Consider the following 25,371-nt stretch of genomic DNA (forward strand, 5'->3'; position numbering starts at 1 on the left):
AAAGGGGTAGTTTAACATGATATAATCGTCATTTGGCATGATATTGAAAAAAAGAAAGCCTTATCAGCGAAAAAAAAAATAAAACACAGTCCCAAAACAAAATACTAAATCTAACATTTTTAATCCTTTGTTCATTTCCCTTTATCTTCATATTTATATAAAGCCAGCCTGTTCGTTTTCGCACGCGCTCAGTGACAAATCCAAATGAGGGAGTCATTGTATGCCTGCTTTGCAACGGAATAAAATCTTAGTATTTTCTGCCATCCTCGTGACTCTTTCCTATGCGTTTCATTAATTATCTTTATTTTTTAGTTGTATATTCATCGGACAAGATGTAAACATAATAATAACCGGCATATAAATGTCAGTAAGCCACAGGCATAATCCTGGTCGACTCTAAACGGGGCCCTTCCTCATTATAAACCTTTTCCTCGCCTTTCACTCGCTCTCAGTTGTCGGTGAGGCCGGCGGGGCGGATCCCATAGTAAATTGGAAAATAAACTAAAAGCAACACAATCAACGCTTCGGCTTATTTGCCTCCAGACGATTACTTTTCTCCCTTGTGGATATATTGCGCATAAAGGTGGGCACATATTTGAATCCAAATCACAGACGTGAACGTTGTACAGTCTGGATCTTGTGATGATTTGGACCCAGTTTCAGTCTAATATGCGGACAATGGGTTACTATGACAGTGTTTTGGAATTTTGCAGTCTACTTCTAGCGTTTGTGAAATACCTTTATAATTTTTAGAGTTTGAATTATTAAAAAATATGGACTTGGATAGGATTTTATTCATAATGCTTACCTGTCGCGCCCAGCTGAGAACTTGCTATTATCAGACAAAATCTCGTCTGTATGATTTCGTTATGTAATAGAATTATTTGATTACTTAATTATTTGAACATGTATGATTAATATCTTGGTATCATGACTGAAAGATTTGGTTCTGATTGAAAGGTGATAGTGATATGATCGAAAATGAAACCATCATCGATCACAGCAACTTACATCGTGTTCCGCTTCAGTTTATGATCATGTCACTGCTATTCAATGTTTTCTGCATTTTAGTATTTTATTCCTTCATCCTTTTTTTTTTTTTTTTTTTTTGTTGTTCTATTCTGATATTAAAACTTATTCTTTATCCTTGATCAGATGCCCTCGGCAACAAATGGCACCAGGACTGTGAAGTCTGCCAGCCCAGACTTGGTATCTGCTCCCGGATCAATGAACCAAATCACAGCCAGCAACCCGCTGACTGGAACCCAGTCAGAGGCCCTGAAGCAGGTGCTGGTGGTTCTTGAAAAGAAAGTGCGCAATATGGAGAAGAAAAAGGTACTAGTTTCTCTCTGTAACATGTCAACTTAAGCATAACTAATGGGTGGATAAACTGCGTTTTTGTTGTCCCGCATCCTCAGAGTTCATTCTCCTAACTAACCTCGTGCCTTTTGTACTCCGTTATTTATTTCACACATTCTGATTAAGTTTATATACTTCTTTATATACTTCTGATGAAGCTTCTTTTGACTATGTAAGTAAACACACATCATCCTTGGATCTCAATGGTGTGACTTGTTGGTAAATGGGTTAAATGTCATATTTTAATGTCAAAAGCGTGTAAAGTTTGATCGAATATAGGGAAATCTAACCAGGCCTGTTAAACGTTTATGACACCATTGCTCTATTTATATGCATTTATGTCATGGTGTATGAACCAACATCTTAAATGTAAAGGCAAATCGCTTATCGTTTTGTGCCCTTTTAACTGTTCTTTGTATCGTCAACCACAAATGCTAACCGGCTAGCGTTTGTAGTTTTAGCACATGCTAGCCGGTCAACTTTTGACGCTATTCCGTTTCTCTTGACAAATGTATTACGTAGTTACTTGTTTACCTTCTTTATATAATCCGCGATATGACGCAAAGTTATTTCTTGACATTTTTGTCAGTTTCTACGATCACTGTTTGTTTCGCACGCACATGGAGATAAAGCTAACATGGCGTCCTAAAACGGGTACAGCATGCTAAAAATGGGGAAACTGCCGGTGCAAAAATGCCTTTAAATGAGTTGTTAATGTTTTGGATTGTCTCCGGCTTGTCTTGCCGAGGTAAATGTGTCCTCAGGACACACGGTAAGCGCCTTTGGATCCTCTCCGCAGGAGAGACTTTTAACTTGGTGAGAATGCAGCACATTGCTTTTATATTGGTTCATTTATTGGCTTAATGATTGTGTCGAAAACTAAGGTTATATTTCGTTAATGGGGTAATTCACTGGGGGGAAAAAATAATTGTGATCGACTCCCCCCTCATGTTGTTTCAAAACAAAGATTTGTTTTCTGTAAAGTGGTTAGCGGCTGTCCATTATTTCAAGGAATTTATTTAGAGAACAGTTATGGCATCATGCCTTGTATGACTTACAAAAAATTGGTTATGTCATGTTTTGACATTATGCGATTGTGGAAAGTGGACTTGCCCCATCTCTCACCAACTGAAATGGGATAATCTCCACAACTCAACCACATGCTGGAGCTTTCTGGAACAAAGTCCTCACTCTTGATCCACATTGAATGGGAAATTAGTTTCATAATTGCACAATTATGTACAATGTTCTTCAAAGGTTTTTGTCTTTCAGGTCAGTCAGGGATGCATAAAATTGTGACATTGAAAAACATGAATAATGTTACAAGAAAATCTATATCAAATAAATTCTGCCATTTTGAACTTTCTATTAAAAGAATCATGAAGCGTTTATAACTGTTTTCTAAAAAATATTAAGCAGAACATCTTGATTTTTACAATTGTTTCTGAAGGATCAGGTGACGCTGAAGGCTCTCAAAAACACAACCTTACTGACCCTAGAATTTCTTTAAAGATCTATGCACACTCATTTGTATTCTTGCTTTTCTGAGAGGCAAACATTTATTTTGAATGGCCTGATCGTATGCTTTATCTCTGTCATATTCTATGTCATGTTCTTGCGATGACCAATTCAGCTGGATTTTGAGATGGGGAAATGAATGCATAAACCTGTGAGATGACTTCTACATTGTACTGTCATTTTATTATTCGCCTTATTTATTTTTCAAATTTACAAATTTTTTGTCACTCGTCTTCTTGCAGAGCAAGCTTGATGACTATCAGGACAGAAACATCAAAGGGGAACGTCTCAACCAGGACCAGCTGGTGGGTAAAAACTCTGTTTTTGTTGCTTGTTAATTGTTTCAGATTCCTGAAATCTGTCCTTTTTCTAAATCGATCTAGGAAGCCCTGTCTAAGTACCAGGAGATAATCCATAACCTTGAGTTTGCACGGGAACTGCACAAGAGCTTTTTGGCATTGGGTCAAGAAGTGAGTACATGAAAATTTAATTTGCTCTCTTCCATAGCCTGAGGACCTACAGTTTATTTGTTTGTGAATGTGTGTAGATCTACTACTGAAATTCACTGAAAGGTTTATACATAAGTGAGTATGTCTCCCGCAATCTGTTGCTTTGGATAGATCCAGAAGAGTGTTAAGAAAACAGCACGTCGTGAGCAACTCCAGCGTGAAGAGGTGGAACAGAAAAGGCTGAAACGGGTTCTGGAGCTGCAGTTCCTTCTGGACCGACTTGGGGATGAAAGTGTGCGGCAAGAGCTACTTCAAGGAGCCGGGGGACCTTCGCTGCTTACCGAGAGTGACCTTACTTCCCTGGATGAGTTTTACAAGCTTGTGGGGCCTGAACGTGACCAAAACATCAGGTGAAGTCGACTGTGACATCCCAGTCCACACTACTTTTCTCCATTTCGAAATTGCTTGCAAATGAAAACTATTCTGTAAACAAACAGAAAAATTGGTGTTCTTTCAACTGTAACTTGAATTGAGAGTTTTAGATACATTTGGATCTCACAGAATAAATTTCAGACAGCTCGAGGTTTCCGCATTGGCAGAGCATGTTAAGTTTGACAGTGTCTTTGTAACTGTTACTGCATTTTTAATTGTTGTCGATTTGCCAGTGTGTGTCCAGGAAGATTTTTTTTAAAAAAGCTTAAAGGGTTACTTCACTCAAAAAAAAAAAAGTCAATTACTCACCCAAACGCTGTTAAACACAAAGGATTTTAGTTTATATTGCATTGAATTAAGGTTTTTTATGAAACACGAGGGATTTCTGTTCATCCATTGAAAGTCTGTCTCTCCAAAAGCTTGATGCTTGAAGTTCATAGACATTATAAAAGAGATCCATATGAATTGAGTGCAGTTTGTGTGAAATTCTGTCTCTCTCTCTCTCTCTGCTTATCTTTTTGGATTGTGTATTTATAATGGGATGCTTTTATCTCTCACAGGTTAACTGACCAGTATCAAGAAGCATCACAGCACTTATGGGAACTTTTAGAAGGGAAGGACAAGCCCATAGCAGGAACAACATGTATGTCAAATGGACTTTTTAATCTCTTTTTACGGTCTGATAACTCATAACATTCAGGCAAAGGAAGTTAAAAATGAAATTAGTAATGTTTATTATGATTCTGTGACGTCAGCTTTTTGTGGTTTTTAAAGGGTGAAATTGTTCAGCCGTTTTCATTCTTTTTCTTTAATTTCTAAATATAAACAAGTATCCAGCTGTACTGGAAATTATTTCCTCTTGATCCAATTATATTTTTTGTGCATGTTGGCACAAGGAGATTTCTATTTGAATTTTCAGGAAAAATCTTGAAATATGTTTTGAAAGCTTTCACATGAGTTTTTTTTTAAATTAATTTTTCAAACATGTTTAGACAAAAAAGCTCAAAACGATTACATAACTATGTGTTTTCTTTCCCCACCCCGTTCCACAACCTTAAATTTAACAAAGTGGAAAAATAATAAATAACCATCCAAACAACCAAATAAATAATTATATAAATAAATGGTTAACAATATTAAGCTTTCACATGCACTTTTAATTAAAAAAACAAAACCTTTATGGTGATTTATAGAAAGTTGCACACATTGGTCAGCATCATTTTTGAGTTTTTACCAAAGGTTTACTAAAGCAAGACATGGATATGGGCAAAGGTGGCGCATGCTGCAGTATTCAGCTATGATGCATGTGCTGACTCAGCAGTAGGTGCAGTGGCATGATCCATGTCTACTGTATCAGACTGTGATCCTGTAGCTATGTGCTTGGGGAAACTCTCCAAGGACACTGACTTTAAAAGATCACTTGATCAATGAGGGGAAACCATAGTTCAAATTTTCAATTATGCCCAAGTTTGAGACACGTAGTCTTAATGTTAATGGTCAGTTAAAAAGTGCATTTAAAATACTGCTAATATATTCACAGGATTGCTTAATTTTAACTAGTGTAAAAATATTACCAATCTATCACCTACAGTAGTCCTGCCTTAGAAAGCTTCCAGCCTCTTGCACTTTTCTTCACTGGTATTCCTTGGCAGATCATGTGGCTCATGGCATATAAATAAATCCATTTGCTATGCACTAGCTTTGCTGGCAGTATGATGGTCCTCTACAGTCGTTTAAGCTTTTCTGTGTGTAACATAAGAGATATATGTGTATGTGTGTGTATATATTCACCAGATGTCGGTAACAATCCAAGTAATCCATACATACAAAGAAAGCAAAACAAATAAGTTCAGAAATTATGTTCTGTGTAATAAAGTGGAATGACACAGGGAAAAAGTATTGAACACATGAAGAAAGGGAGGTTCAAAAAGGCATGGAAAGCGAAGACACCAGCTGAAATCTATCAGTAATTAGAAAACAATCCTGCCTCTTGTCAGTGGAAATTAATATTAGTTGGTTCAGTCCCAACTGATGGCCTATAAAAAGGTGTCTCATGACCGTGTCACACAAGAAACATTTCATGATTGGTAAAAGCAAAGAGCTTTCTCAAGACCTTCGCAACACTATTGTTGCAAAACAAGACTGATGGCATTAGTTACAGAAGGATTTTTATACTTCTGAATGTTCCAGTGAGCACTGTTGGGGCCATAATCTGTAAGTGGAAAGAACATCATTTCACCATAAACTGGCAACGACCAGGTGCTCCTCGCAAGATTTCTGACAGAGGAGTGAAAAGAATTATCAGAGGAGTTGTCCAAGAGCCAAGGATCACTTGTGGAGAGCTTCAGAAAGACCTGGAATTAGCGTGTATAATTGTTTCAAAGAAAATAAGTAATGCACTCAACCGCCGTGGCCTGAATGCACGCTCGCCACGCAAGGCTCTATTGCTAAAGAAAAAGCATGTTGAAGCTCGTTTAAAGTTTGCTGCACAACATTTAGACAAGCCTATGAAATACTGGCAGAATATAGTCTGGTCAGATGAGACGAAAAAAATTTTACTCTTTGGAAGCCATAATACACACCATGTTTGGAGGTCAAATGGCACTGCACATCACCCAAAAACATCATGGTGTAGCACTGGAAAAAATTCATATAGTTGAAGGAAGGATGAATGGAAAAATGTACCGAGACTTTCTTGATAAAAAAATCTGCTGCCATCTACCAGGATGATGAAGATGAAATGAGGGTGGACATTTCAGCAAGACAATGATCCTAAACACAGCCAAGAAAACTCTCAATTGGTTTCAGAGAAAGAAATTAAAGCTGCTAGAATGGCCAGCCAATCACCTGACTTGAATCCAATAGAAAATTTATGGAAAGAACTAAAGATCAGAGTTCATAGAGGCCCATGGAACCTTCAAGATTTGAAGACTGTTTGTGTACAAGAATGGGCCAAAATCACACCTGAGCAATGCATACGACTAGTTTCTCCATCCAGGAGGCGTCTTGAAGCTGTTATTACCAACAAAGGCTTTTGTACGAAGTATTAAATCAATTTCAGTAAGCGTGTTCAATACTTTTTCCATGGGTCATTCCATTTGATTACACGGAACTTAATTTCTGAACGTATTTGTATTGTTTTCTTTGTACGTATGGATTACTTGGGTTGTTACCGACGTCTGGTGAAAATTTCATGTCAACAGCACCTTTAGAAATATATTTAGTGAGAAAATATAATTTATTTCTTTTCTTTTTTTCTTTTTTTTTGGAAGTTCTTCAGACAATCCTAAAAAAAAGGTATCATGTTTCCAAAGAAAAAAAAAAAAGAAACATTTAAGCAACATGACTGTTTTTAACATTTAATAAGTCTTTCTTGAGCACCACCAACATATTAGAAAGATTTTTTGAAGGATCATGCAACACTGAAGACTGGCTGCTGAAAATTCAGTTTTGCAACACAGGAATAAATTAATTTAATTAATTACTTAAAATATTAATATTGAAAAGTCATTGTAAATTCTAATACTTAACTTGCTGTTTTGATGCATTTTTGATCAAATGAATGCATCATTGGTGAGCACGAGACTTTTTAAAAACACAAATCTTTCTGATCCTAAACATTTGAATAGGAGTGTAAATGCTTGTCTTTCAGATAAAGCGCTGAATGAGACATTGGAGCGGGTTTTGCAGAGCGGCTACTTTGACAGAGTGCAGTCTCACCAGAACGGAGTTTGCACGGAGGAAGAGGAGCAGACGGCTGTAGTGGAAGTGTCTGAAGCAGAGGAGCACCCTCCTGAGACGGGTAAAAAAAACCTCCTCATTTCATGTTGCTCAATCGAGTGACTGTCATTCTGAAACTGCTGCAATACAGACTGGTTTCTGAAAACTGAATTTGCCTCCTAACAGAGGGTGAAATGACAGAAGCATATGCAGAACCCATTCCAATTGAGGTGACAGAGGTAAGGCAAGTTAGTTAAATGCACTTTGTTAGATGCAAGCTTAAGGGGTCACATTTGAGTGACTTTTGACATTGTGCACTGCACTATGAAAATATGCAATATTTTTCCTCCCCCCAAAAAAAGCATTTACTTAAACTAAACAAAATGCAAAAATTCAATCAAATTTTTACATACGATTTGTCTGTTCGGATCAATGCAAAAAACAAAAAAACTGACTAGCTAAATGAAAATGAAAATTCACCCTCTGATAGTATAAAAAAGCAGAAATGCCACTGTTTGCATGATACACAAAGTGCTGCACAACTTTGTTTCCTTTCACAGAGAAGAAAGGAAATCAAACTATTTGCATTAATTCAAATAAAATAGAAGAAATTATTTTATTCAGCTAATTTCCAAGGCAGCATTTCTCACTTTCATTTAGTTCAATTTAATGCACTGGAAACTAAAACTGAAATAAAAACGTTTGATTTAAATATTAAAAACAAACTAATAAAAATCATTCACAACAAATATGAAAACCTCGACTACAATTAAAATGAGAACTGAAAATATAAAGACAAATTCAGAATATTAATAACTATGCAGTGGAATAGTATTTATATATATATATATATATATATATATATATATGTAGTGATTCTAAATACTGTTTTGAAAATGCAGCATACTCTCGTGGATTTGGCAAGAATAAACCAGTGTGTGTGAACCCTATAATTGTATGAACTTTCTCAGGGTTGAAGTTAAACCCCCGGTTTCACAGACAAGGCTTAAGCCTAGTCCCAGACTAAAGTGTAAGTCTAAGCTGTTTTAACTGAAAAAAACTTGCACTGACTGATCTTAAAATATATCAGTGCCTCTGTTTTGTCTCAAGATGCACACCAGTAATGTTTTTTTTCTAAAGGCATGTTAAGAAAAAAATTACTTGAATGTTCTAATTGAACTATTGCCTAGTTCTGGCTTAGTCTAAGCCCTGTCTGTGAAGCCAGGCCAAAAAAGTTTAAGCTGAATTTCCTCTCGATTACCAATCATTTTCTTAACCTTTTGTTATTTTTCTCTCCAGTTTGTAAATAGGCAGTTTGTTTTGGAGAGCACATACAGTACTGGCGATAAGGAACAAAGAGAGGAATGGAGTGCGGAGACGGAGGTAAGCTGCTCTAGAAACTGCATTGTTTGTAGACCTTGTTTCGTATTTTGTGTATAGTTTAGTACATCAGTGGTTCTCAGCCTTTTTGACTCTAAATGTCTAAAGCCAATTGGATCTGTTACAGGTGGTTAACGCCATACAGCCGGTTCAAACTGCCCCCAGCCCTGTCGTCCCAGAGCCCCATCCACTGACCACAGTAACTCCAACACCCCCTTCAGACCCTGTGGTTAGACAGCAGGTGGTTCAGGATCTCATGGCACAGATGCAGGGACCATACAACTTCATGCAGGTGGGTTCTTTTTACAGGTTTGTCTTATTTGGCATATGTTTGTATGCATACTAAATGCTCTTTTCGTTCCCAGGACTCCATGCTTGATTTTGATGGACAGTCTCTTGATCCGGCTATTGTATCGGCGCAACCTATGAAGCCGGTCCCTAGTATGGAGATGCCACCAATGCTGTGTCAACCAGGTATGTTTATAGTTCCACCACATGGTAGTTCCGTTAGCTTTAAGCATTTTAAATCAACCTAACTTTGCTGGGCTTTGGTTTCTCAACCTGCAGCTCACCCAGAGTCTCGTCTCGCCCAGCCTCCTGCTGTTGGCGTTCAGCCTGAACCCACACAAGTGAGTGTAGCCAAGTTCTTCTGGATGGAAATGAGTTTGCTGAACTGTCTGGAAAAGAAAGATGAGAGTATTGACTTTATATCTGTGTAAAGATAAGTGTGTGAGTTTACTTTGTCTGCAGATCCCCATGGTCTCTCCATCACCAGAAACCTTCTCCACACCGCCTCCAATATACCAGTCTTCTCACGCAGCTGATCCCCGACCACAGACAGACTCCATTGATCCTATTCAGGCAAGTTATCAAGCACCCATTGCTCTTCTCCAAATTATTTATTATGATGTAACTAGAATGAGCTTTCTAATGTAAACAAAAGTTTGCTACACAATGTGCATGAAGTAATTTTCAGCAAATAATATAATTGCTTGTCCTCTGTAGGCCTCCATTCCCTTGACAGAGCAGCCGCCTACGGTGCTCCCTCCTGCCCAGACCCAGGTGATTCAGCCCGGATCCAAACCCTTGCACAGCAGTGGCATCAATGTCAACGCAGCCCCATTCCAGTCCATGCAAACGGTAACATGCCTGAATGAAAATTACTAATTGTTAATGTTTTAAACTGGTACATTCAGGAAGACCCTTCTTTAAAAGGATACTCCATCAAAAAATTTAAGTTCTCTCATCTACGTAACCTCGTGCCACCCTGAATGAATGACTTTCTTTAGATAAACACACATGATGTTTAGAAAAATAATCTCTTTTTGCCCATTTAAAGCAAGCATACAGTAACTTCAGTGTTGAACATGACTGTAATCCGTAAAACTATATGCGTGTATAAGTGGGGTGTCAAACTTCCTGGAGGGTGACCGGCCCTGCGGAGTTTAGCTTCAACTCTTGGCACAACACATTTGTGCTTGACATAAACGTCCGCACGTTGTGAAACTCGATCGAGAACTGACAGCCATCTGTGCTTCTGTGTCACTTTTTGTTTGTGTCTCGCACGTCAAACATGAGCTCATATTACAGTTGTATGGTATCAATGGTTTATCGTTTTAAGATTAAAGTTTTGTTTTTCTTACACCTATCATTTCGCTTCAATAAGATCATTGATTCATCAACTGGAATCGTATGATTTACCATGGTGTTCACTTTTTGAAGCATCAACTTGAGGTACCAGATGGATTATTTTATTTTGTCTGAAGAAAGTCATTTGTCTGGGATGGCATGAGGGTGTGTAAAAGAAGAGAATCCTCGTATTATGGTGAAGTATTCCTGTTAGATACCAAACTTTGTGTGTTGTATACTCTATCGCCTAATATTACATGTTCGCTTATTCTCATTCTGTTCTTCCTGACAGGTGTTCAACCTTAATGCGCCTGTCCCACCAGCTAATGATACGGACTCAATGAAGCAGGCCAGCCAATACCAGAATAGCTACAGCCAGGGTTTTAATAACCAGACACAGCACCCCGTGGAGCAAATAGACATGCCGCCAGAGCAGCTCCAATCTGGTGAGGAAAATCTACAGAATCCCTCAATTATATTTTAACACCCACAATATAATCCTGTACATAGTCAGCACTTCTCAACATGTGACTCATGGAAGCAAGCAGCTGTGGAGCCAATAATATAAACTTTGACTACTTCCTGTGTTCTGCATAATGCCATTTGTAAGCTATTGAAGTAATATTAGTTCTTTTTTAGTTATCCCCTTAAAATACATATTCATACATACATAATCATGTTTGACTTTGACGTGTTTAATTCAGCTGTTTTATCCCTGTCTTAACAGTAGTTGGTGCCTTCCATTCTCAAGACCAGTCACTCCCTAACTCCACTGGCCCCCAGCCCATGTCCCAGCAGTCAGGTGGCCAAGGCAACGGGTTCAGCCGTCAGGCTCAGTCCTTCTACAACAGCAGAGGGATTTCTCGTGGAGGTCCTCGTAACTCACGTGGTATGATCAATGGCTACAGAGGACCATCCAACGGTTTCAGAGGTACAGAACAATATTGTGTTTGTAGCAGTCATATACAGCGATTTTCATTAGAAGATCATTAAAGTCATTGATGGATGAATCATTAAAGGTGTTGTTTATTTCAGGGGGATATGACGGTTATCGCCCACCGTTCTCCAACTCTGCAAACTCTGGATATGGACAAACCCAATTCAGTACGCCGCGGGACTATTCCAACTGCGGCTATCAGCGGGTGAGTTCAGATTTTGATACTGTAATAGGTTTCTCTCTTTATCGTTTGAGCATTAGTCTCAACACATCCTTAAGATACTGCTGAGACATTGACATTTGTCTTCTCTTTAATCCTTTTATTTGTCTCTCCATAGGATGGTTACCAACAGAACTATAAACGTGGTGCTGGCCAAGGGGCTCGAGGCATCTCTCGAGGAAGTGCTCCAGCTATGCGGTCTTAAACCTTGTGAACTGAGCTTACATCTGGACCACAGTGAACATTGAAAAACTGAAGTGCATATGTCCTGGCTGTTTTTTTCCCCCCTTCTCTCACCTTCATGGAATTGATCGGACAACATCTACCCTGATATGTTAAAATGGAGAAAATGGTTCTATGATTCAGAAAGCAAGCTGAAAACCCAGTGTCAAGATTTTAAACCTACCCTGTGTTTCTAACAGATATCTGTGAACTTGAAAGACATAATTTATTTTGTTTTGTTGGAAATAAAAAAATAAAAATAAATAAAAACTCATACCTGCCACAAATGGTCCAAGATTGGAAGTTTTCTTGCTGCCCCACTGTTCTGTTCACAATTAATTTTGGTTCTAAAATGTTTCTTTTGGTACATTAAGAGTCTCAGTTTGTAAAGTGATATTGCTTCAAGAGTTTCAATAAAGATGTGTTGCATTAAATGCTGTGCTGCTGTTTGGGTTTTGATCAAATGAATGCCCCAAGTCATGATTACAGTATCAAGTCGGACATATTTGGTTTTATTTGGATGTAAATATACTTTGCATCCTTATGCCCATAAACCTAAAGGACCTTATAAGTACTGCTATTTGGTTACTTTTTTTTTTTTTTTTTTTTAGAAAATACATTTGAATCGTATGCTAATACACTGCTGTTAACGTGTTAAGTAAATGCTCTATTCGAGATGTTTTATTTGCATATACAAGTCTTACATAAGAAGCGGTCTTAAACTTATTACAAAATACAAAATCTCTGCTGTATAATTGGATTTCCCTTTCTATGCTGCTTCTATATAAGCTGTCACTACTAATGTAGGTACAGTTGGTGATCTACTGAACAAAAATTAATATGTAGATATTGGAGTTAAAGGCTAAAGAAAAAGAGACTAAAAGGAAACGTATTTTCACGAAACTTGTGCGCCTAAATTTTGAATGCAACAATTACAATCAAAAATCATGAATGTAACACGGTATGTACACTATGAGGACAACACGGCACAAATCTATATACAAATATAAGTTTTAAAAGTTTGAATTTGTTTCATAGAGGTCCAAATGTGACGCAATTACGTTTTTACAGAAAGACTACAACTCCCACAATAATACAATCTTACCGCCTTGACTAATCTGACAACTCTATATAGCAACTTACTGTATATATAAAAAACGTGGTTTACGTCTGATAAATGCAAACTTAAAATCTTTTTAGGTCATGTCAACCGTAATCCTAATTTATTAAATAAAAATAATAAGCGCGTTATTATTTGGTCATTCTGAACAGGCGCTGTCACTGACTGCTATTATGTCTGTTTTGGGGTCCATCACGCCGGGGTCCTTCCGCAGAGGATTCCCACGTGAATGTATGAGCATGATGGTCTACTGTAAATGAGGCGTACTTTTATTGCCCAAACGTTGTAATTAAGACTTCAACAGCGTGTTTTTCTTTATCGGTAGAAGATTTGAGGTATGTCTTGTGATATGAATAAACATGTTTAAAATAAACCTAGTTTTGTCTGAACGCTATGTAAAATGTGTTTAAAGTATGTTAACACGCACTAACGTTACAGTGTTTACTTCATTTCACTTCATGCATTTTATTTGTAAAGCTGACTTTGTTATGTTTGTGGTGACAGGGTGCAGTTGGGAAGCAATGGCAACGTTTCGGAAGAAGGTGGACAATCGCATTCGTGTCCAGATAGAAAACGGTGTCGCGCAACACCATCGATCTATGTTCGTTATAGTTGGTGATCGTGGCAGAGATCAGGTAAAGCATAACTGTTTTTAACAGTATTGCAATACTGTAACTTCATTGGCTAAATCTTACTCGTATGTGTATTTTGCTTCCAGGTTGTCGTTTTGCATCACATGCTGTCTAAAACATCAGTCAGAGCCCGGCCATCAGTGTTATGGTGCTACAAAAAGGAGCTTAGCTTCAGCAGGTACTATGAACATTTTATAGTAGCTCCCCAAACAATGCTAACTGTTTACAGACAGCTTTGATGACAGACCCTTATTCCTCTAATTAGACTTTCTATTTTTATTCACTTGGTTCAAATTGTGTACTGTATGTATAATTGTGGGAACGCTGATAGAAGTGATTCTGTTGTTTTATAGTAATCGAAAGAAGAGGATGCGACAGCTGCAGAAGAAGATCAAAACAGGCACGCTGAACCTAAACCAGGATGATCCTTTTGAGCTTTTCGTTGCTGCAACCAACATCCGATACTGCTACTACAATGAAACGCACAAGATCTTGGGAAACACCTATGGCATGTGTGTTTTGCAGGTAATACCAAACTGCTCAGACAAATGTGAAGCTGACATATGAAATTCATAGATTCATAAAAGTCAGTAAAGATTTCATAGCAAAAAGACACATGTACCACAACCTGAAGGAAAAGTGTTTTTAGATTTGTAGGAAAAGGCCTTTTACTTTTACTTGTAAAAATTGATGGGAGGTATGTAGTATTGTGGGGTTTGCAGCAATTTGTTTTGATCATGTTGATAGTTTAAAGGCTTTGCAAATGTCTGTATCAGATATGATACAGTAGGCTTTATAGGTTTAAGTTCTCACTTTCTGTTATAGGACTTTGAAGCTCTTACTCCCAACCTCTTGGCTCGGACCATTGAGACTGTGGAAGGTGGAGGCATTGTGGTCATTCTTCTGAGGACTATGAACTCACTGAAGCAGCTGTACACAATGGCAATGGTATATGGCCTCTGAAGTGTTTGTGTACAAATATTAATCTGGTTATTTGTGTGCATATAAAAATTATTATATTAAATGATCAATGCATGCTTTCTTTCAGGATGTTCATTCTCGATACAGGACAGAGGCTCACCAGGATGTTGTTGGGAGGTTCAATGAAAGGTCAGTCTTTCGACACATATATATATATATATATATATATATGTATATGTATATATATATATATATGTGCATTTTGTAGAAAAAAATTATTTGCGGTATATAATTTGTTTTCTGATTAAAATTGTTATTGTGTTCTAAAATGCCTTTTTAAGAGCTGCAGGTTTGCTGTGTTTTTTTTTTTTAATTTTTGTGTGACTGCACAGTTTGGCCAAATATTTTGTGATTTATATATCAATATAATAATTTCATTTTATTGTTTTTTTATTTTGATTATAATTTTCAAAAAGTAAACATTAAACAAATATTTTACTATTGCAATGCTATTTCACAGTCAAAAAAAAAAAAAAAAAAGTATTTATGAAAAATAACAATTTTATTTTAAAGTACAACTGTAAAATTACAATACTAACATTTCATGCTTAATTTCTTTTAAATTCCAAACTTTGATTTTCATAGACAACCACAGGGAGCCTTTAAAGCTTATTTGTTAACAACAGGTTGCATTCTCAAATGCATAAGTGACCTAAACTCCAAGCATATTCTGTTACACACGATCCACATGATTGTGATTTTATTTAGATCCTTCAGCCCTAATCTGTCCTGTAAGAAAAAATCTATATAAAAATGACACTAGTCTTATTTTCCCCAGATTCATCCTGTCTCTCTCCTCCTGTAAGACATGCGTTGTGATTGATGACCAGCTTAACATTCTGCCAATCTCCACTCACACTACCAACATCAAACCTGTCCCTCCAAAGACACAGGTGAGCCTTGTTTATAATTCAACAGTGTTTTGTTTGATAATTAGCTCATATGAATTCCATAATCATAATTTGTATTTGCCAATAGGATGATGGTCTGTCTCCAAGGGAACAAGAGCTGAAGGACCTAAAGGAGTCTTTACAGGACACACAGCCAGTTGGTGTTCTAGTGGACAACTGTAAAACTATGGACCAGGTATAATCAAAATAACTCAGAAATCTTGATGTAAATTTGTTTCATGTGGCCCAGCTTAATATTTAGTTTTGTCTGTGTTTATGTCTTTAGGCCAAAGCAGTGCTGAAATTCATCGAGGCTATTTCAGAGAAGACCTTGCGGAGCACTGTAGCTCTTACTGCTGCCCGCGGTCGAGGCAAATCTGCTGCACTGGGATTGGCTGTAGCCGGAGCTGTCGCATTTGGGTATGTAGTAGGGTGTTATGAATAAGATCATTTTTCTTATGTTTGCCTCCTGACTGCAATTTATACTAATAAATAACTTATTGTGTTTGTTCTCAGCTATTCAAATATTTTTGTCACATCACCCAGCCCAGACAATCTGCACACGCTGTTTGAGTTCATATTTAAAGGTTTTGATGCTCTCCTGTATCAGGTAATCATCACTGGACATAATCGTAGATATGATGTATTCACAACTGGACCTTATTGTCTTCAAAAAGAGTGTGTTGCTTTTATACAATGAGTCAAAACCAGTGTTATTTTTGTGTCAATAATATACTATTGCAGTTTTTATTATTATAGATTTTGATTTTTGTTTTTAGATAAAGTTTTAGTCTGGCATTTATTATTTCAGTTTTATTAATTTTAGTACTTCAACTTAAACTACATGAAAATAAAAAAATGTCACCTTTAATTTTTGATCTTTTATTTTAATTCCGTTAACTTGTTTATATTTATTTTATTTCAGCTAACACAAATGTTTTTAATAGTTTAATAGTGAAACCCAGATCATTCCTTTTAATTTTTCATCAATTATGTAATTTTTCAAAAAATACTATAGGCAAAAATGTTATCTGTCAGGAGATTTATGCATATATTTAAGGAACATACTTTAAACCAGATTTTTATGTAAATTCTAGGAACATCTGGACTATGAAATAATCCAGTCCTTGAACCCAGAGTTTAACAAAGCCGTGATTCGCGTTAACATCTTCAAGGAACATCGCCAGACCATTCAGGTATGCTGACCTCCATCTCTGCATTTCTTTTCCATAATTTTCCTTTCTTTTTTTCTTGTAAATATTTGTTAAATTGTGGAATCTCAAATACTTTCTTTGCTTAGAGTTGGTTTATTCAACTTTGGTATATATAAAATATGTGGAAGTGTAGAAACAACATGTTCATATAGTGCATTCTGCATCATTCATAATTATAATAATTGTTCATAATGTTTCTCATGTCTTGCTGATCTGTTTTGATCTGCAGTACATTCACCCTGCTGATGCAGTGAAGTTAGGCCAGGCAGAGCTGCTAGTCATCGACGAGGCTGCTGCGATCCCACTGCCTTTAGTGAAGAAACTGCTGGGGCCTTACCTTGTGTTTATGGCATCTACGATCAACGGGTCTGTATTTAAAGAGCTTTTAGGTCTTTTTACAATGGTATAATAACAATGCAGTAATCCTCGTGTCACCATGCAGGTACGAGGGCACCGGTCGCTCTCTGTCTCTTAAGCTGATTCAGCAGTTAAGGCAGCAGAGTGCAGACAGCCAGCTGAACCTCTCGGCTGAGAACAGAAACACCAGCACAGCCAGACTGGCAGCAGGTGAAATATAATACCTCTTGACTTGCCACAACAGAAACAGAATCAGAAATATGAAAAAAGAAGAATTTCTTTTTTCTGACTGCTGATATGTGTATAATTTGTAAACCACACCTTACCTGCTCTGCAGCACGAACCCTTCATGAGGTGACCCTCCACGAGTCTATCCGCTATGGCCAGGGTGACTCTGTGGAGAAATGGCTGAATGATCTGCTGTGTTTGGACTGCCTGAGTGTACCACGCATCATTTCCGGCTGCCCTTTACCCCAGACATGTGACCTGTATCCTCTAAAAGTCAAACAAGACCTCTACATTCAGCAATTAATTTTTATGTTCATTTTAACAACATGCTGATTCAACAGAATGGAAGACAATTTATGCCACATAAGAAAGAAAAACATCATACTCTGGTAAACCATAATTATGAGACGAAAAGTTGTAATTATAAGATTAAGTCAAAATTGTGACAGTCATAGTTATGAGATAAAGTCAAAACGATGATATACTAAGTCATTATAAGTTTACAAAATTGGAATTATGAGACTAAAAAGCATTCTTTTTTTAGAAGTTTCAAATGACTCATAATTCAGTTGCCTTTTCATAATTATGACTTTCGTAATTATGACTTAATCTCATAATAATTATGACTTATCTCAGTTTAGTTTTTTTGGCAGAATTTCAATGTTTTATGTTATAATGATTTATATTTTAACTTGCAGAATTACAGAATTCTAATTTCTTATAAATATTACCAAGGCATGTGGCAGAAATTGGCTTCCATATTCTAGCTTGTCTTGCACATGATTTTGTCTACTATCATCACCACCACTATGCATATAAACACATACCTAATATCTCAAAATAACACAAAACAATCTCTCTCATCTACCTTCTAGACATACAATTTCTTTAATCCCTAATTCCAGTTATTATGTGAATCGAGACACATTGTTTTGTTATCATAAAGCTTCTGAGGCTTTCCTCCAACGTCTTATGGCACTTTACGTAGCATCGCATTACAAGGTAAATAAATATCTCGAGTATTAGAGCAGTGGTTCTCAGACTTTTTTTTACTTTTTTTTTTTTTTTAACAAACTAAGAGAACTGATACATTTAATTAACCCCAAATTATTATAATTTCAGTGGTTTAAATAACTATGTCCTTCAATTAAAAACAACAGTTATTTGGGGGGTATTTTATTTGGTATTTAATTCAAATACTTTTTAGTCATCTTGTGACCCCCTTGAAAGTTTGCCGAGGCTCTCTAGTGGGACCTGGATGCCTGTTTGAGAACCACTGTATCAGAGCATTAATTGTGTCACAAACTCTAAACATCAGACTGATATTGATTCAATCTCCTCTTCCTCCTCAGAATTCACCCAATGACCTTCAGATGCTCTCGGATGCTCCTGCCCACCATCTCTTTTGCCTGCTGCCCCCTGTTCCACCCACACAGAATTCACTCCCAGAGGTCTTAGCAGTTGTCCAGGTGTGCCCAAATTTGCTTAATTCCAATACTCTTGAATCTAAATTGAAGTTGTTGTAATGAAAGAACTGTGTAGTGAAGCCTGTGTTTTCTGTTACAGGTGTGTCTGGAAGGAGAGATCTCCCGCCAATCCGTCCTTAACAGCTTGTCCAGAGGGAAGAAAGCTTCAGGTGACCTCATTCCGTGGACCGTTTCCGAACAGGTAACAAATCCTAATTTAAAATGAAACTATACTACGTTAAACTACAGTTTGGGGGCAGTATTTTTTTTTTTTAAAGAAACTAATACTTTTCTTCATAATATTTATGAAATTGATAAAAACTGACAGTAAAGATAATATCTTGTATAATATTACAAAAGTTTTAATTTGCAATAAATGCTGTTATTATGAACTTTCTATTCATCATAGAATCCTGAAAAATTGTATGACGGTTACCACAAAAATATTAAGCAGCACAACTGCTCAAAACTTCCTTTTGAACAGTAGTGTATGTAGATTATTTACGCCATACTGTCAAATAAATGTTACAAAGAGTGAATCTGAAATTATTCTGATGCTCTTGTGTTTTGCATTTAGTTTCAAGACCCTGAGTTTGGAAGCCTCTCTGGGGGCCGGGTCGTCCGTATTGCAGTGAATCCTGATTATCAGGGGGTAAATGACTTCTCCTACTCCTCAGTTTGTATATAACCAGTGAAAAGCTTACATATACAAGTTGCTGCATCATTGCCTTGTTTGACCAGTTACGTCTGCCCATCTGTGATTTATTGTGCTTCTCTTTAGATGGGTTACGGCAGCCGCACATTGCAACTGCTACAGCAATATTATGAAGGTCAGTTTCCTCTTCTGGATGAGCAAGAACAGACAACGACAAGCACAATCACATCTGTGAGCAGTGAGGTAATGTTCATGGAATTCTGTGGCATTTTTCATATATTAAAATGTTTGAGTATTTCTGTGGGAAGTGTATATACTTTATGTAGGTAAATATATCTGTATTGCTATATTGGTTGATTTAAAGGGGTCATCGGATGCAAAATTCACTTTTACATGTTGTTTGAACATAAATGTGTGTTGGCAGTGTTTGCACACATCCACCCTATAATAATAAAAATCCACTTCTTGGCTGTGTGACGTCACACAGACCCAGGCCCCTCCCACGATTGTTGATTGACACTGGCGTTTTAGCTTAGACCCGCCCTGAGTGAGCCGTCATCAGTCTGCCATTGTTTTGACACCGGAGCAGAAGTAGACAAGAATGACTCCTAAACGATTGACTGTTGTTGGATGTAATAATGAACATAGCAGTTGTCATTTACTCCCGACATCTGAGCTGCTGAAGACGCAGTGGATTACTTTTCTTTTTGAAGGGAATGTGTACCCGATCTACCTAAATGTGTTTATGTTTGCGTGAATCATTTGTGATCCAGCTTTACCTACAGAAGAAATGAGTATAAGGTTATTTTATGACTCTTTGCAAATTGCCTTTCCTAATAACGTGCTAGTTAGCAAGTTCTGCGGCTAAAGTAAACAGTCTCATGAGAACTGCGTGTCACCCCACAGAAGAGAGGGGCGGGGTGAGCAGAGCTCATTAGCATTTAAAGAAACATGCACTAAAACAAATTACTGTGTGCAGAGCTGTCAAAAGGGTGTTGTTTTACACTACCATTGAAAAATTTTAACCAAAGTATGTTATAGACCAGGGGTGGTGAACTCCGGTCTTGAGAGCCGCAGCTCTGCAGAGTTCAGCTCCAACCCTAGTTTCTAGTAACCCTTCAGACCTTGATTAGCTTGTTCAGGTGTGTTTGATTAGGGTTGAAGCAAAACTCTGCAGGGCTGCGACTCTCCAGGACCGACGTTCACCACCCCTGTTATAGACTTTTCACTAAGTCCCTAAAGAATCATATCAACTTGGTCATCCGATGATCCCTTTAAACATTTTGAAGCCATTTCAGAATGCGTCTCTTATGTTCATGGAAGCTGCATTTAGTTTATCAAAAATACAGTAGTATTTCACAATATTACTGTTTAGTTTAAAGTATATTTTAAAATGTAATTTATTTCTGTGATGGCAAAGCTGATCACAGGAATAAATTATTGAATCCATTACTCCAGTCTTCAGTGTCATATAATATTTAGAAAATCATTCCAATATGCTGATTTCAATTATAGCATATGTTTGAAATATATTTTGTAACATTGTCATTACTGTCGCCTTTGATCAATTTAATTCATCCTTGCCAAAGAAAAGTTTAAATTTCTTTGAAAAACAACTTTACTGTCTTTTTCAGCGATGATTTATTTTATGCAGAACTGATTCAAATTGATATGCTACCTTTATTTTACTCTCTTGTTGAAAACCAGAATAAAATTAGCCCTCTGTGGTAGCATTGTGTACAGTAAGTTTTGCAATTCAAGATTTTACATCTTTCCTTCTTGAATTGTAGTGGTAATAAATGCCACCTGATAATATCTGGACCAAAAGTAATAATAAATAACAATCATTTAAGTATGTCTTATGAACAATATATTTTTCGTTTATTTTTCATTCTTGTACAGGCTGTCAGTCTCCTGGAGGAGGTGGTGTCTCCCAGGAAAGACCTGCCACCGCTGCTGTTGAAGCTGAATGAGAGGAGAGCCGAGAGGCTGGACTACCTCGGGGTGTCTTACGGACTCACTCCTCAACTACTCAAGTGAGTTGCTTCATGCAAGCAAGTTTTACACTGATATTTATACTGCAGCACCATCACAAAACATGTTAGGAACTCCTCTTGCTTTCTTTCCCATTCAGATTCTGGAAAAAGGCTGGATTTGTGCCTGTTTATTTAAGACAGACTCCGGTAAGCATGCAACATTTATTTAGCATTGTCAAGTTTTGTAACTTTGTAATGAGCGTGTATTCTTATATTGTGACCTGTAGAATGACCTGACGGGAGAGCACTCCTGCATTATGCTGAAGGAGCTCAATGCTGAGGAGTCAACAGAGCAGGATCAGTGGCTCTCGGCTTTTTGGAAGGGTGAGTATTCCCAGTCTCTCATAATATAGTATTAATGCAGCAATTGACCTATCAGAATCAAGTATTCCGGAAAGCCATGTAATAATGGATATAATGCTTTCAAAAGACTAACTTTTATTGTGTTGGACAGATTTCCGGCGGAGGTTCCTCTCTCTACTATCCTTCCAGTTCAGCAAATTTGGCCCAACCCTGGCCCTCAACATACTGCAGAACAAGAACGCTAAGGATGACAGCCCAGCAGGTACAGGCCCACATTTGCACCTCAATAAAGTAAATGTTGTATGTGTGTTCTGTTGGTTTTAAGATGATTTTTCATGTTTGTGTATCTTCAGCACTCACTAGTGCAGAGTTAGCGGCCACATTCACTCCATATGACCTGAAACGTTTGGAAATGTATTCAAGAAACATGGTGGACTATCACCTCGTCATGGACATGATCCCTGTTATTGCACACATGTACTTCCTCAAACAACTTGGAAACATCACACTTTCTGTTGCCCAGTGTGTAAGTCTGCTTAACTTATACTTATAACACTTAAAAGCATACTTATTTAATTAGTTTAAGCTGACTGAATTTCCATCTTTGGTGTGTGTTCAGGCATGTGTATAAAATGATCAATTCTTTTTTCAGGCTCTTCTGTTGGGAATTGGGCTTCAACACAAGAGTGTAGATGAGCTGGAGAAGGAGATTGAGCTGCCTGGTTCTCAGCTTATGGGCCTGTTCAACCGTGTCATCCGTAAAGTGGTGCAAGTGAGTCCAAGCCCTCTGTCTTTGTCTCTTATACACACACTGATTAAAGCAACACAAGGATTAGCACTGAACATTCTTATCAGACCACTGCCACTTGAAGGAGTGAGAAATATACTGTGTAGATCTACTCCTCTACCTCTTCTAGTCTGTATTGTTGTCTCAGTGTGTAGCTACTAGCTACTGTTCATTTTTATCTCTTCTGCAGTTCTTCAACATTCTTCAGGAGAATGCGGTTGAAGCAGAGATGGTGGCCACCAAAGATATAAGCATGGAACCAACTGTGCAGACACTAAATGAAGATCTGGTATGAGACTAGATTATTATTTTTTTGAAATGTGTCACCCTGGACCACAAAACCAGTCACAAGTAGCACAGGTATATTTGTAGCAATAGCCAAACATACATTGTATGGGTCAAAATTATAGATTTTTCTTTTATGCCAAAAATAAAGTAAAGATATTTTGTAAATTTCCTTCCGTAAATATATTAAAATTAAATTTTTGATTAGTAATATGCATTACTAAGGACTTAATTTGGACAGCTTTAAAGGTGATTTTCTCAATATTTAGATTTTTTTGGACCCTCAGATTCCAGATTTGCAAATAGTTGTATCTCAGCCAAATATTGTCCGATCCTAACAAGCCATACATCAGTGGAAAGCTTATTTATTCAGCTTTCAGATGATGTGTATCAGTGTCGGAAAATTGGTTTTGTTAATGCTAACAAATCTGCATTTATATGATGAAAAAGACATTAAACGGTGGTACTGCAAAATATTTTTACAACTTTAACTATTTTACTTTTTTTTTTTTTTTTTTTTAATATATTAAAAAAAGCAAATATGCTTTTACATAAATATGCTGATTTGGAGCTCAAGAAACATTTCTTTCTTATTATCAATGTTTAAAGTGCTGCTCTTTTGTGCTCTTTTTTTTTTTTTTTTTTTATTCAGGATTCTTTGATGAATTGAATAGAAGGTTCAAAAGAACAGCATTTATTTGAAGTAACACATTTTTGTAACAAGGTATATTAATATTGTATTTTGTCCCCTAGAATGATGCAGCCAAAGAGTTCCAAGAGAAACAAAAAAAGGACATGGAGAAGATTAAAGACATGAATCTTTCAGAGTGAGTATTCCCTGAGTAATAGTCCAAACTGCATTTATTTAACAAGGTCTTTTTTTTTTTTCTCGATTTTATAACTATAATGTTTTAGTTTTGCATTACCGTTTCCACCCTTTCTCTGAGCTTTAGAGGTGATGACCACTTTAGGTAGATGTAAAATGTTGTGTTGTTGACCCCCTCTTTCCATTCTGAATTTTTTATAAAGGTACATGATTCAAGGAGATGATGAGGAATGGGACCAAGTGTTGAAGAAAGCAGGACATACAGCTATTGTTAGCATAAAAAGGTAAGCCGAGTTATAAGCAGCTTGGGTAGTGGAGGGTTTTGTCTGGATTTTTGTCTGGAATCATGAACTGCTATGAACTATAATCTTTTTTTCCCCTTAGTGACAAGAAAAGAAAACCGGAAGTCGTGAATCAGAAAGAACAATGGCAAAGCAAGAAAATGAAGAAAAATAAGGACAAAAAGAGCAAATTTGGAAAGAACCCATAAAGGAAATGGACTTTAAAATGAAATTTTTGAAATGTATTTGTGTCGTCTTGTTTCTCTGGACAGTAGATTTATTCAAGACATGAGTCCAAATGAAAATATAATTTTCATTAAGAATTTTAGAGACGAGACCAAATTGTTTTAACATTTTTTTTGGCAAGACTCTGCCTCTGCAGGTATTTTCAGTGAACAAACAAAATAAAGTTGTACATTGTTGTTTTTTTCTTTTAACCACATTTCAATATTAATATTCCCATGATGTAGATCTCATGTTTTTCTGTGAAAGCTAATATCAGAAGCCATCGGTAAAATAAATGATAATCTTAAGGTGCATTATTTGTGTACAAAATATACTCATTAACATCTGAATGTTTGGTAAATTTTGTAAAAATGCTGAATTTGAGAGAGATGTGCACACACTGTACATAATATTTAATTATTTTTTTTTACACACAGTTTTCAAACAAATACTCAAGAGATTGCCATGCATATGCAACGAATATGTTTCAAAAATGCAAATACTTTTTTGTATTGCTTTCAGAAAGCATACTTGAATCTTTTACCCATTGGAAATGATATAACGCTCCGGCAGAGATGGGCACAATTACATCAAAAAGTATTTAGTTACAAATTACAAATACTTGCTCATCAAATGTATTTAATTTAAAATACAAAATACTGCTGTGAGAAATGTATTTAATTAAAATACAAGTAATTTGTCATATGAAAATACAAGCAACCAAGAGCAAGAGACATGCCATTTAGATACACATATAAGAGAAAGATAAGTGATTTCCCCTCCTTGAACAACTTATAAACAACATATTTATTATCTTTAACCCTACCACTAGACAATATATCAAATTTATTGATCAGTAGTTCTTCTCATTTCTGTTTACTTGAAAACCATCAAGTATTTCTACACTTTTTTTTTTCATGTTTCTTTATCGTTTCTTTATAAACATGTCAAAAATTAAGCAGTCCTGCGAAACATATTAATTGTCATCTACTTCTAATCAAGAGAATGGCTCTAGCTATTTCACTGTCAACAGTAAAGACGTAACTCCTGAAGCTGTTGATTAGCTGTTAAAGGGCTCTATGTAGTAGAATACAGAAACTCTTTGTTATTAGCGACACCGGTGGCCCTTAAGTGAGCTGTGGTCAGTAACTTTCATAAAATAATTAGTCATTCATAAAATAATTAGTCTACAGGCTTTCATTTTTAAAGTTTCATTACA

General features: G+C 36.7%; 2 protein-coding genes across 5 annotated transcripts; both read left to right on the top strand.

The window, feature by feature from the left end:
• The first annotated feature begins 424 nt into the window (after positions 1–424).
• caprin1b (cell cycle associated protein 1b) lies at positions 425–12,136 on the top strand. 4 transcript variants are annotated; one of them, XM_058752076.1, is made up of 18 exons: positions 425–583; positions 1,156–1,335; positions 3,120–3,182; positions 3,261–3,347; positions 3,498–3,736; positions 4,319–4,401; positions 7,411–7,560; positions 7,665–7,717; positions 8,778–8,861; positions 8,986–9,150; positions 9,224–9,332; positions 9,426–9,487; positions 9,609–9,719; positions 9,864–9,998; positions 10,780–10,933; positions 11,215–11,418; positions 11,523–11,629; positions 11,763–12,136. In XM_058752076.1, the coding sequence occupies exons 2-18, from the start codon at positions 1,156–1,158 to the stop codon at positions 11,847–11,849; spliced, it is 2,073 nt and encodes a 690-aa protein (XP_058608059.1). In that variant the 5' UTR covers positions 425–583; the 3' UTR covers positions 11,850–12,136. The 4 variants fall into 4 exon arrangements, with proteins under 4 accessions (XP_058608059.1, XP_058608061.1, XP_058608060.1 ...); XM_058752078.1 differs by having other exon boundaries at positions 11,218–11,418; XM_058752077.1 differs by lacking the exon at positions 425–583 and adding an exon at positions 617–725.
• A 1,026-nt stretch (positions 12,137–13,162) lies between these two features.
• nat10 (N-acetyltransferase 10) lies at positions 13,163–24,364 on the top strand. Its single transcript, XM_058752274.1, has 29 exons — positions 13,163–13,321; positions 13,491–13,621; positions 13,705–13,796; positions 13,972–14,143; positions 14,444–14,566; positions 14,667–14,728; positions 15,378–15,492; positions 15,578–15,685; positions 15,776–15,909; positions 16,006–16,099; positions 16,587–16,685; positions 16,933–17,069; positions 17,146–17,270; positions 17,398–17,548; positions 18,194–18,290; positions 18,641–18,757; positions 18,855–18,956; positions 19,332–19,406; positions 19,536–19,652; positions 21,312–21,445; positions 21,544–21,592; positions 21,673–21,769; positions 21,900–22,010; positions 22,102–22,274; positions 22,401–22,520; positions 22,726–22,824; positions 23,574–23,647; positions 23,850–23,930; positions 24,031–24,364. The coding sequence occupies exons 2-29, from the start codon at positions 13,508–13,510 to the stop codon at positions 24,134–24,136; spliced, it is 3,078 nt and encodes a 1,025-aa protein (XP_058608257.1). The 5' UTR covers positions 13,163–13,321; positions 13,491–13,507; the 3' UTR covers positions 24,137–24,364.
• The last annotated feature ends 1,007 nt before the right edge of the window (positions 24,365–25,371 follow it).

This window comes from Onychostoma macrolepis, chromosome 18, assembly GCF_012432095.1.
Source record: "Onychostoma macrolepis isolate SWU-2019 chromosome 18, ASM1243209v1, whole genome shotgun sequence".
Classification (NCBI taxonomy): domain Eukaryota; kingdom Metazoa; phylum Chordata; class Actinopteri; order Cypriniformes; family Cyprinidae; genus Onychostoma; species Onychostoma macrolepis.